This window comes from Myotis lucifugus, unplaced genomic scaffold (assembly GCF_000147115.1).
Source record: "Myotis lucifugus unplaced genomic scaffold, Myoluc2.0 scaffold_201, whole genome shotgun sequence".
Taxonomy (NCBI): domain Eukaryota; kingdom Metazoa; phylum Chordata; class Mammalia; order Chiroptera; family Vespertilionidae; genus Myotis; species Myotis lucifugus.
This window is the reverse complement of record NW_005871249.1, coordinates 2044924-2058376: the sequence shown is the minus strand read 5'-3', so window position 1 is coordinate 2058376 and position 13453 is coordinate 2044924. Positions and strand designations below refer to the sequence as shown.

General features: G+C 36.4%; 1 protein-coding gene across 2 annotated transcripts in view; it reads right to left on the bottom strand.

Moving 5' to 3' along the window:
• SGCZ (sarcoglycan zeta) overlaps positions 1–3762 on the bottom strand; it is a 195956-nt gene extending 192194 nt beyond the window's left edge. For both annotated transcript variants that reach the window (XM_023761193.1, XM_023761194.1), the window contains exon 1: positions 3568–3762. In XM_023761193.1, coding sequence (XP_023616961.1) covers positions 3568–3762 — 195 coding nt within the window. The remainder of the gene's footprint in view (positions 1–3567) is intronic.
• Positions 3763–13453: the final 9691 nt, after the last annotated feature.

The window sequence follows — 13453 nt, the reverse complement described above, 5'->3', positions numbered from 1 at the left end:
ATATCTACAACAATCTAATGAAATAAATAATAAAATTGCACCCATTCTACAGAGTGGCAAACAGCCACAGTTTACATAACTTGCCCTAGGTAATGTAGCTAATAAACTACGAAAGCTGGAGGTGGACCCAATGGTTAGGTGCCAGGATCCATACTTTAAAAAAAATACATATTTGTACTATTTCAGAGAGAAAGGGAGAGGGAGAGAAAGAGAGAAACATCAATGATGAGAGAGAATCATGGATCAGCTGCCACTTGCATGCCTCCCACCAGGTATTGAGCCTGCAACCTGGGTATGTGCCCTGACCAGGAATCAAACCATGACCTTTGGTTCATAGGTCGATGCTCAACCACTGAGCCACACTGGTTGAGCGTTTATATCCATCTCTTTCACTCTATAGCAGTGATGGCACGTGTGTCAGAGGTGACACGCGAACTCATTTTTTTGGTTGATTTTTCTTTGTTAAATGGCATTTAAATATATAAAATAAATATCAAAAATATAAATCTTTGTTTTCCTATGGTTGCAAATATCAAAAAATTTCTATATGTGACACGGCACCAGAGTTAAGTTAGGGTTTTTCAAAATGCTGGCACGCCGAGCTCAAAAGGTTTGCCATCACTGCTCTATAGTATAAACTCATTTCCTTTTTCTTCATTCTGTGCAGTTGAATATCTCAATAGCAAAGTGATTTTATTTCCCACAAAATGAGAAACAGAATAAAATCACATCAACCATACAGATCATGCACAATACTGGCCATGCTGATAGGCTCATGAAGTATCATAAAACAGGTTGGCAGCTACCTTTGCTGTGCTGAAAACACAATATTTTGATAACAATAACATGCCTAGTTTCTTCAAATAAAAGATGTTCACAGCCAGATATTTCTTTATGTGTTGGATGGCAGTAGTTAAAATAAAAAAGATACACATTTGTGCAGATCAATAATAATCTCCAGACAACTTACACATCATTTACTGCTTCTTACTATATTGTGGCAAGTGGTTTTGGTATTCACTCTAGAGATAGATACAATCATAATATAACAGGGAAAAAATAAAATTGATTTTTTTACTGCTCTCATATAAGAGGATTACAAATTATTTCACACTTTTCAAGTACATACAACTTAATCTGATGTGTAGTATTCAGGACCACTAAATTCAGCAACTACTTACATAATTTGGAATTTCTCCGAATTATGAATTGCTGCATTGAGACAGGGAACATGTTACCTTACAAAGATTAACTTGATGCAGTCGTTACAAGTTCATCTCTCCTTTTATTTTAGCTGCATACAAATAGCTGATATGGGTGAAGGAAGGATAGTCTTCCATTTTGTGTATAAAACAGTAAAATTTTAATTTCAAAATAAGTAATATATGCCCCAAATTAAAAATTCTATGTACAAATATCAAGCCCCCTATGGAAATAGATTCCTTTTCATTATCCCCAGGAATATGATGACATTTACTCTTCTGCCAGCTGAGGTTCAAATTAGATAGCTCCATATGAGACAGACACCCCGAGGGCTCCGTGGATCCTGAGGACAAAGGTGATTGTTTCAATTATTTTCTTTGAATGGCTTATCTAGCCTTGGCCTCAGCATGGGGCAAGACATTGGGAGCCCGATGCATGCAGCCATGTAATTATGCATTTAAGTCTATTTTCCTAATGAATTTAAATATGCTTGAGCAGCTTACATGGCTTGACTCTGAATAATCCTGTGGCCTGGTCCTCGAGTGGGCTCAAAGCCCCTGAGGTGAGAGTTGATCATATCTTTTTGAAAGATGCTTCTTGGTAGAAGAAACTGAAGGCTCAAAATTTCAAAACCTGGAGAAAAAGCTACTCTTATCTCTTATTGATTTTTATTTTTATTTTTGGTTAAGATAATGAGGTTGAGAAAGCTGCTGTCAGCCATTGCAAGTTTGACTGATGGTTACCACAGCATAGAAGACTCTGCAGAAATAAATACATTGCCCCTACTCATGTGATAAGTGATTCACTAATGAAACCCAGACACTAAGAGAAGATAGGCCCAGAGTTCAGAGGAACAGAATGTCTAGGGGTAACATTTGTGCCAAAATATCTCCAAGCGTGTTCAGGGGAAGAGGAGAGGACAGGACTGACTGAGCCAACTCTTGAGATGAAGGAGTGGCTCAGATGTATTACCGGAGTCTCAGAAAGCAATGATTGGCCTAGTGACCCTCACATCCACCTCTAGGCACCCACAGGCTTAGGCCTGGATCAATGACCCTGAACATGTATCCACGTCTAGGATACCGGTAATTTCTCAAATCCTAGAACATACTGATTCCTGCCCATCCTGTTTTGTCTTCCATTTCGTTTTTGATGAACTCCCTTCCAAATGTGCACTGTTCTGAATAAGATGGAGCCCTTGCTCAGCTTCTTCTCCTCTATGAGCATGTGCTGCTTTGTCATGATTTGCACAGGTGTGGCTGTTTTCTCCCTTGAAGGGGAGGCCACCTGCCCTCGCAGGCTCTTTCTGCATCCAACCGCGGTGCCCTATGCCATGGACAGATACTGGCTCATTTTGCCCTTTGAGATTCTGTTTTGATTTCTAGTTAGATGTCAGTGAGGTTAGGAAGAAATCACTCTTGCTAAGTCAATACACAGCAGAGGTTTTGTTTTCTCATTTTTTTAAAAATGACATCCAGTATAGGAAGATCAGGGAAGTTAAATACAAGCTTTCCTCTTGCCCTGAGGATGCAGAGTTCTAAAAAACAATAGCAGTCTGGTCAGCAAGTGAAAGATCCCTGCCTGGCTGGGAAGGTATCTGCGGTCTCTAAGTAAAAGCCAAAAGGTTTAAGGGCAGAGTAGAGAAATTTAAGAATTTAGCCAGAAAATATAAATTGAACTAAGCTAGACTTTGCTGATGCAGCTAATTTTTCCAGATAAGTCATGCTAATAGGTCTATTGTACATATTCTAAAGTCATCAATGAATTATAAAATTATTTTATTTTAGGTTATTAATCTTCATAAAAATTGATTTAACTTCTGGTTTGTCTTTTATTTGTCATACCCATACTAAAAAAAAATGAGGTTACCATCTCACAACAATTATAGACATTGGTTCATGCAGCCCAGGCAAAATTCCAAAGTTTAGGTTTGAACATGCAGTATATAGAGAGAGGCAAATACTCTATATGAAGTATCTCAAAGGTACTTGTGATTTCTGATGTTAGTATTACTGTGAAATATCCTCTAATATTATCATGAAATATCAGACTCATTTCGTAGATGCCCAGGTAGAGCAAGCGATAGTTCCTGTGTATTGGTTAAAAGTTTTCTAAATTTCTAATGAATCTATGTACTGTACTGTCTGGTAAATTTCCCACAATTAAACGGCAGGTAGTAATGTCAGATGTATTTCGTGAATACACATATTGAAAGTAGTCTGAAAACTATATATGACAGCCTTTGGAATTTCAAGATAGATACATGTAAAGATTAAAATGAATAACTTTCCATTAAAAAATAAGAGTTGTATGGTTGTTGAACCAAAAGCAATAGATGTAAAATAAAATCATGGTGGTACTTACCACAGTGAAATTCATAACTTTCAATATCCAAATTGTCATGGCTAAGTTAACTATCATGGTAACCAACAGCAGAAGGACAAAGAAGTATAGGCACCTCTTTCGCCATCCATAAATGCCCACAGGGTACAGGTGTGCATGCTCAGCCTTTGGCAGGTTATTCTGTTGTGTTGCTAGTATGTATTGTTCTCGTGTCATCTGGAGAGCAAACAGAAAAAGAAAAGCATTCAAAATTAAAACCATTGTTTTGTTTTTTTAATCAAAAGACACAAAATACCTAAGAATAATAGGTAGCGAGCGTTCACATCATTATTGCTATGTAATCAAAATAAGTTATTAATTCATTTAATTAAATGTGGTCCAGATGTTATAAGTCCCCTCAACTCATTATCATCAATGTAGCCCTTTAGAGCTATTTAATTATTTTATGTCTCTAGGATATATATTATTTTCAGTCAGGTTTGTCTAACCCTAACAGTAGCCTCTTCTCTCAGGAATCTCTGAAGATACTCAATTCTATTTCCAGTTGTCCAAAACCCAACAACTCTATGAACACTCAAGATATCCTTGGAACAAAAAAAATAAAAATATTCTTTAGGGCAGACAGAGACCACAGTATGACAAGGTATTGGTATGCCTTTATCTAAAAGTGCAGGATACAAGTAGCTCAGTGTATGTGATTTAATAAAACAGTGCTTTTGCAAGAACTTATGGAAAAAAGATATGCTTTTATTTGGAATTATATAGTATAGTTACTTAATGAAAACTTTTCTTTAGAACTTTGTTGGTTATTTATTTTAGTTGTATTTCAATGAGTTATCAGGATGAAACTGAACTCTGAAAGAAAAACAATATGCTATATTATCTTAAAATGCAGCGGTTTTCAAACAGTGCTAAAAGAATTTTTAAGACATGCAATACCTGACTATTTAGTCAGGGGCACTGACCTCTCTTCCCTTAGATGGTCAAATAAAAAAAGAACAACATCCAACACAATAGAAATTATACCAATTATTTTTGTCTGATTGGCAAAAAGAAACAACTTTTTTGGCGTGCTGCAGAATTTTAGTAATTAGTTTATGTGTGCCATGAGATGGAAAAAGGTTGAAAACTACTGCTACAATATAATATAATGATATAAGCAAAAGTAAGTTCTGGAAAAGGGGTAATATATCGATTTTGGACTTGTTTACTGTTTGATACAACCCAGAAATATGAAAAAAGTAAAATATATATACCATATATATATATATATATATATATATATATATATATATGGTATATGGTATAAAATTTTCAGAATAAAACATTTATTACCTAAAGGATGAAAATTTTAGTTTTAATAAAATGATTTTTTATAGAAGAATAAATTTTATTTTCTCTTTAGGTTTTTCTCAGATATCTTTTCTTGTGCATGTCAACTAAGTAATATACCAACAAAATAATAATAAATAAATTATATCAAAATAAAACAATAAAGAATTAAAACGACCTGTTCAGTAATGTAGAATATGTACAATAAAATTATTAAGTTATGGTTTTTATTCACCCAAACCTACTCTAGATAAAATTTTGAATTGTATATTGAAAAATGCAAAGAACACAAGTTCTTATTTGGCTTTTCCCATTTTTTATAATTTTAGAACTATAACTTTAATTGTATTAATGCAATATTAAATATTGTTTTGAATTTTTTTATAATTAAATTATATAATAAAAATAGTTATATACATTAAATCATAACTTTAATTAGAGGTGCTAATAATAATTTTAGGTGATCAAGAACAAATTCTTTCATAATATAAAGAATGGACTCATTTTTATTATCATTCCTACTATTCAAGTTAACATTTAATGTTTCCTTGAAATTAACCAAACAGGTTTAGTTTTTAATTAGATCAAATTTGCAGGGGAGATGTGTAACCTATGAATTGCTATGTAACATAAGTGGTATAGTAGGTGACAACATGCCACTGGGATTTTCTTTGCCTGAAGATTTTTATTGAAAATCGCATAGTTCTGGCAGTGGCTGTGATTACAGAATAGACAATAGATTATATGAAGAAGAAGAAAGAGTAACTGTAGGGACCATCACAATGAAAGTGAAGAACAAGGAACATGGGTACAGGAGAGTAGGAACCTGCATGTACCTGACTAGCAGGGAGAACTTCCCTTCTGGAGTTGGTCTCTGAAAAATGACATATCAAACTGGGGTTATGTCAATCATGCATTGCCTCTAATCCCATAGTAAAGTACACTTCCTTCCTACAATCCTCTATTTCTCCAAATTCTATTTAGACATAAAGTGGAGATTAGTGTGAATTTGAAGAGAAATAAAAATGTATTAGGTCTCTGAAATAAAACAAACACAAATTACAAAGAAAAGGATCTTTCAGCAATAGGTTTTTATTTTCAATTTTTATTGAAAGCCAAGAGATCTGGAAAACATATCAAATGCCTCTAACAGTTATAAAGATCTACTTGTATAACAAAAGGCCAAGAGAAAAGGTTGTCAAGAAAACATGAAATATTTTGTTATTTGATGAATTTTATTACCTCATCTTAAAGATAAATTCAGCATTATTACTTTATATACCTTCTTCAGCACAAAATACTTTAGAGCATGTAAATTGCAAAAAGTTTTCTTTAAAGAGCTCTTTATTTCTTAAATCTCACAGATTGTTTTCAAGATCACAAAAGGTTGTAGTCGGTGTTATGGTGCAGTGATATTACCAGCAAAGAGTAACAACATACAACTCTAAGAGATTAAGGAAATGACCCTAAATTTGAAACTTTTACAACCTTTGCCTAAGATGTAAAATGTTGATCCATGTTCAAGTATTGAGCATATTCTAAAATATCTTGGTGCCTTGGCATTAGGAGATTTTTATAATATAGAGCATTGTTTCACCAAGTGCTATTGTCATTCTAAAGAAATCTATCAAAAATCCACAATTGCAGAGATACTAATTTTCTCAGAACACTAAGTAGGTGTCCTGAAAGAGAGAGAGATGATCACAATTTCCTGAGAGAAAATACCTTGTACTGAGATAGCTCTCTGGCGCAGTCCTCTCTATCTCCATCTGCAATATGAATTCAATAGCCTTAAGAACCTTTCTTTGAAATTCCTTTGGTGTTCAAGGTTGTGTACAGTCCTCCTGGGTACTTAAAGTAATTACTACCTTCTGCATCTTACTTTTGCAATTCTATTTCATACCATATTTCATACTGACAGAGCATTCATTACAGTCAAATAACTTCTAAAATACAGTTTTTCTTACTTAATAGCAAGAAAGTCTTCATCCCCTTGGATCAAGATGAGTATTATTACAATAAGGCAAACGAACTTACTTATAACCCACTGTAATTCAGATAAAGGCTGATTTAAATGTGGACATTGCAGTTTCTTTATGAAGAAACATACTTTCAATATCCTGATCATGTGAATAATATTTCCAACATGTTACGTGGTTATATGAGAGATGCCCGGGCAAACAGAATTAAACCTTGTAAATTCATCTTTCTCCAAAGATATGGGACATCTGGTTTTCAGGAAGGGTTATTTTGTTCAGTAAATTTAATAACATAGCAAATAAAGACTAGAAGAGAATGAAATGTTCTGGAATGATCTTGGGAAATTCTGGTGAAGTCTACTGAGCTGGAGGGAATGTCAGAGATATTAACTAGAGTAGCCGAGAACATTGGCTATTTCCCTCTTGCCTCACAGGAGGAGGCAATAGTACAAAATACTAAGGCCAAAGAAATGTACCAATTACTCCAAAGTAACTAGCATCATTATTTATTTTATATAAATATTCAGAGTAACTGAGAGCCTAGGCAGAAGTGGGTCTTCCCTTGACAAAATATGTATTTAGTGACAACTATGTGCAGGTAGAGTTCAATATGATTCCACTCATGAATTTTACATATTTGAGAAGACACAGTAAAGAAATAGAAAACATATCAAATTGTAACATACTCTGAAGATGATAATAAATACAATGATATAATACATAAGTTCAATGACATAAAATTATATGTAATTCTAAATACAATAATATACAAATAACACAATAAGTATAATAGACACATTATACAAATAATATACTATTAAATTGTGATAGATTCTATGAAGGTAATAGACAAGGTAATATAATGGGAAGACTACTTTAAATGTGGTAAAAAGAGAATACCTCTTAGAAGAAGGGGTACCTGAGATGAGACTGAAATGATGGAAGTCTTCTAAGAAGAAAGATAAAACAGATCTCTGAGTATTGAAAGCCTAATTAGAGTGGGCTAACTAAAAATTTAAAGTAAATAAGTGAAGAATGTGGACCATTTTTTGAGGGGGAAAGAAGAGCAAAAATGGGATTTTACATGAGAGTATAGAGTCAGATGTTGGAGTATTAAATCAGGGGCCAGTGCAAGTCTATATAAAGGGAGGTAGAGAATGGAAAGGAAATAAGGACACTCAGTATGGAGCCAATTTTTGAGGTGACAAAGCTGGGACCAAGGGTTGAGTTAAGCCTTCTCAGAGGTGTGGTGGTGGAGGAACTAGAGACAATGACAAATTACCCAAGTATCTGGGTCCCACAAGTAGGGGTAATACAGACAGGCTGTAATTATCATAATCCAACGAGACTAGTTCTCCATCTCATACACTAGAATTCTGACATATTTACATGGGCATATGCAAAGCTAACTGTGCTGTGGTTCAAGTTCGCAGGTGCCTGGTGGGCGGGGCGGGGGGGGGGGCAGCACCACCTCCACAGCACACGTCTTCAGAGGCACCTTTACCGGAGATCTGTTCCATTTGGATTCTGTGTCCAACACCTAGATTGCCAATATGTAAAAGTATCATCTTTCCCTTCTGACCCCAGTGGCTGTTCTCCTCTTTCAGTGAGGTTGTCTTGTTTATTTTCTAAAATTGGGATGGGAGAAAAGAGGGCATGTGTGAATATTATTAGATGGGGCATCTTTCTAGATAGACAGGAAAGGCTAAAGACGATTCAACCACTGCTACTATTTGTGAGAACAGAGGAAGAAAATAGAGGTTAAGGGAGATAATAATGCCTAAGATAAATGTTTCAAATTGCTGTTGGTGAAGGGTAAAAATAAGAGCTATTAAAAGAATGCCCTGTTTTGTGTTTTGTTAGGGGGAAATGGAAATGTTGTCTGAAAGGATGACCAAGGGACCCTGCCACAGGTCTGTATCTTTATGACCCTAAAAGAGAAGGGATTCAAACAACTTTAAAACAGCAGTGAGCTGAGAAGTCTGGAGGTGAGTTTTTCTACAATCTGAGTTTTACCAAGAATAGACTCTCCAATTTTGCACAAATACTTGTGGACATTAGAAAGTTAGTACAAGTGCCCGGCCTGAGTGGCTCAGTGATTGAGAGTCGACCTCTGATCCAGGAGGTCACAGTTCTATTCCTGGTGAATGCAAATGCCCAGGTTGCAGGCTTGATCCCCCAGAGTGGGGTGTGCAGGAGGCAGCCAGTCAATGATTCTCTCTCATCATTGATGTTTCTTTCTCTCTCTCCCTTCCCTTACCTTCTGAAATCAATAAAAATATATTAAAAAAAGAAAGTTAGTACAAGCCCGGGTATTGAGAACCTATTATTTAAAGTCCAGATTTTACCACTAAATTGCCAATTTGATGATAAAGCTGTAAAGAGAACCGATTTTATATTGGAAGTGATATCATTAATACAATTGTTGTTTTTTAAATATCACATTAACCATTTACAGTACTACTCACAGAAACACTGGGTATAATGCAGAGATGTAAGCAAACACTGGGTATCACTGGGTATAATGCAGAGATGAAGCAGAAAGACTGGAAGGAAATAGCAAAGTATTTATCTCACTAATTTGATTTCTACATATTAAAATATAAATTGAGTATCTAATTTCTGCTTAGACTTGTTCCTTGGGCCCCCTGTTATGGGGAATAAGAATATAAAAGAGAAACATGTGTCTCCTAGAAAATAAGCTCAACAATTTGCAAAACTGACTTTAATTTCTGGTTAGGGAGCTAGACTTGGCACATTTAAGTAGCACTATGCAGCATCCTTGTGACCATAAAAACTGAACCTCAGCTCCGAAACCTCTTACCCTCCTGAGAGTAGCCATACTCTAGAACAGCGGTTCTCAACCTGTGGGTCGTGACCTCTTTGGCGGTCGAATGACCCTTTCACAGGGGTCGCCTAAGACCATCCTGCATATCAGATATTTACATGACGATTCATAACAGTAGCAACATTACAGTTATGAAGTAGCAACGAAAATAATTTTATGGTTGGGTCACAGCATGAGGAACTGTATTTAAAGGGCCAGAAGGTTTAGAACCTCTGCTCTAGAAGAAGTGGTAAATATCACATTGGTGTCACTGTTCATGAAGTGCTGATCATGTAGATTTAGCCCTACAATCGTCTGTCATGTGTTCAGACAAGGATGAAGCATGATAGACTAATTGCAGTCTCGGATTTATGTGCCGAGTTGCAATCCCAGCCGGGCCATTCTGTTCTCTGCTCCTGGGGCAACTCACTTAGCTTTTCTTGCTCCAGTTTTATCCTCTCTCAAATGAATATTACATTGACTTATATAAGAGCAATATGGGAGTAGTAAAGTAGACAAGGATGCTCAAGTGTCCTTTTCATTTTAAATGGTGAAAATACTTTAAAATGTATTACCCACTCCTTAGCTAATAGTTTCCTACTTAAGTGCTGCGTATTTACACTGAAGTTATTTAAAATGGACTATAACTTTAAAAAAAATGCTTAAAGCATCCAAATTATATGGTATGAACTTTACACAGCAGAAAGGCATTTTTTTCTGTTCCCAGAAAATGAGTCTAAACAACTCCTAATGTTGAGAGAGACTGAAACTAAGACGGTCAAGTCCACTTACCATGGTGATATAAACTCCCCCCATCTATGATACTTAATTCTCAAAGGCACGTTCCAACATGACAGTAAAGTTTGCTTTACAAAAAAAATTGTCTATTGGGAATGGATCTTTTTCCCTGTTGGTTATGGAAAATACTGTAGTCAGGTTTTACAGCCCAGAAAAGAGGTAGCCTAGCCACTGAGTTCCAAGAATGATGAAAGATGTTATCTGAGTCAAATGGGCTGCCTCTTGAGATAGGAAGTAGAGAGGATGCTAGCCAAGAGTGACAGGAGAAAGGAACCTGCATAGGCATTAAAAGGGAGACATATTCCCAGATGAATAGACGTTTTATAAAAATGTGGACATTTAAAGAGAGCTTTTTCAGTGACGCAGCAGTCATTCTTAGCTTATTCTACACACTTCGTGCGCTCTATAATTGGGCGCTTTTATATAGGAAATAACTCCTCAGTATTTATTGAATAAAACTCAATCACCGTTTTGGGCCTTTATTAAGGCACAGGCTTAGATTTAGGTTCTTAACATTGAAGTAACTCAATTCTCAGATCCTCTCTTGTATTATTAATAGAAAAACTTAACCATTAAAGCAATTTTGAAGGAGGCTGGCAAGTCTTTGTCCACTCAGGTATATCAGCACTGAGAGCTAACACAGCAGAGACAGCCTTGAGTCCCCTAACGCACTAAGACTGCAAGCAGGAGAAGCCCATTGGCAAGCACGGCCACACACACACAGCAGGGGGAAAGGAAAAATCTTTAAGGAAAAAACAAATTTGCCAGAAACACAGCTGGAAAGCTTAACTGGGCAAGTGGAAAGCCCACACTATTTAAAGTAATAAAGAGTAACAGCAAAACGTGTTTAAAGAACGATGGTCACAAAGAGAATCAGAGAAAGAGGAAGGTTTGTTGGCTTTTAACAGCCAGTAGAAAAACTCAGTGAGAACAAGGTAGATTCTAGCCCTGAGGATTCATTGGAAACTGTCACCGTTCATGAAACATTTTGAAAACTAATTTCAAAATAGTCTCTTGAAAGTCATTTTCCCCCCACTTTGCCAACCTTAGTTACATTTTGCCAGATTACTCTAAATTATTTACAGTCAAATTTGCTTTGGTGCACAATTTTCTAGTGGGTTCTGTTTTTGGTTATTTTATTTTTGAGGAAAGAGAAGATTCATAAAGAATATGTTTTAATTTAGAATTTTCTGCTTTAAATTAATTAAACAAAGATGCCCTTGTAAAGAACAACATAATCTAGCCAAAGTAAGCTTTTACTCTTAGCATTACTAACTGTTGACTACCTGGGTGAAGACAGAACAGTTGGGCCAAAAATTAGACTTCAACTCTCTTGAATTATTTAGGTGTTAAATGAATAAAAAAATATAAGGCCCAGTTTTTTAGATGTTTTTATTAATTTTTTAGAGAGACAGAAAGGGAGACAGATAGAGAGAAATATCGATAAGAAAGAAACTTCAATTGGCTGCTTCCTGCGCGCTCCATACTGGGGAATTACCTGCAATCTGGGTATGTGCCCTGACCAGGAATTGAACCAGTGACCTCTTGGTTCATAGGTCAATGCTCAACCACTGAACCATACCAGCCTGGCAAGGCCCAGTTTTGATGTAACAAGTTAAAAGCAGAGAGGACATGCAGACCAGTCCAGCAACCAGTGGCATGAAGGACGGATGTAAAAAGAAGAAGGAATGGTCATCATTAAGGACCCTGTTCCTTCCACTCTCTTCCTGCTGGATCTCAGTAGGGGCTGGACATGAGGACAAGAGCCAGCAGGCGAGATGAATGCCACACCCATCATGACTCACACTGGCCTTGGCTGAGCTCCTCTAGATCATGAGTATAAGCTGCCTTCCCACCAGAGATGGAAAACATACCACAAATCAGCCTCTTTTCAATACAAGTGTTAAGGAACTACACATAAACTGATTGGTTTTGTTAGCTGGGGAGCTTTTGGAGGATGTATGTGTTATCCTCTTTCTTCTATTATTTTCTGTTGTATATGGTTGTTTCTTGCCTTAGCTTATGAAAGTAGCAGAATATGCCAGCCCAAAATATACCACTTTGGCGTGTAGATTAGTTTGAGCTGTAGGCACTTGAAAAACAGCAAATGCAGGGAAAGGCTTTCTCTGAGCTCCCTTATCTGCTTAAAGCCAATCCTCCCAGAGGAACTCGGTGTCACAGATCCCTCCCCAGGAGTGTCATCAACCAGGGAGGCCTGACTCCTGTCAGGAGAAGAGACTAGAATCTGACTTCACACCCAGACACACCTGTCACAAAGGATCATTCTCCCATCTATTCTGCTCAGGGCCCATTCATCTCTCCTAAAAATCTTTACTCTTCAATAAGAGGCCTACATCTCCCCTTCCCTTTCCCTTTCAAATTGGGATTTATGCCTGGATGTTAAGACACCTCTAGGAGTTACTCATTTTTCTTTTGGTATTTCCCACACATACATTAGGTTTTTACCTATTAATAAATATTTCTTTGGTTTTCTCTTGTAATCTGTCCATTTATTATAGGGCCCTCAGCCAAGAATTCAAAAGAGCAGACAAAATTATTTTTCCTCCCCTGCACTCTCCACACCCATCCACAGGGCAGAGAACCAGCTGCACAGAGCTTGCTGTCGTGTCTTCATCTGACCATCCCCATTCCTCCTCTCTGTGGTGAGCAAAGTGCTCTCTCCAAAGCTTGCATGAATATTGTTTGCAGATTCCCCCCAGGTATAAATTGTTTTCTGACTGCATTTTACAGAACTATTTATTTATTTTTGAATGCATTCTCTCCAGAGTTCTGGGAAGCTATGTTCCAGGTCACAATACTTAATTGAAGCTCTTATATGGTGATCTGAAAAGGCCTTGGTCATCTTTGTAAATTGCATTTAACTGGTTTAAAAGTACTTTGTTCACAATCAAGAAAAAGCACAAATAGGGAGTGCACCTAAATGAATATAAAAAAAATGTCTGAAAACATG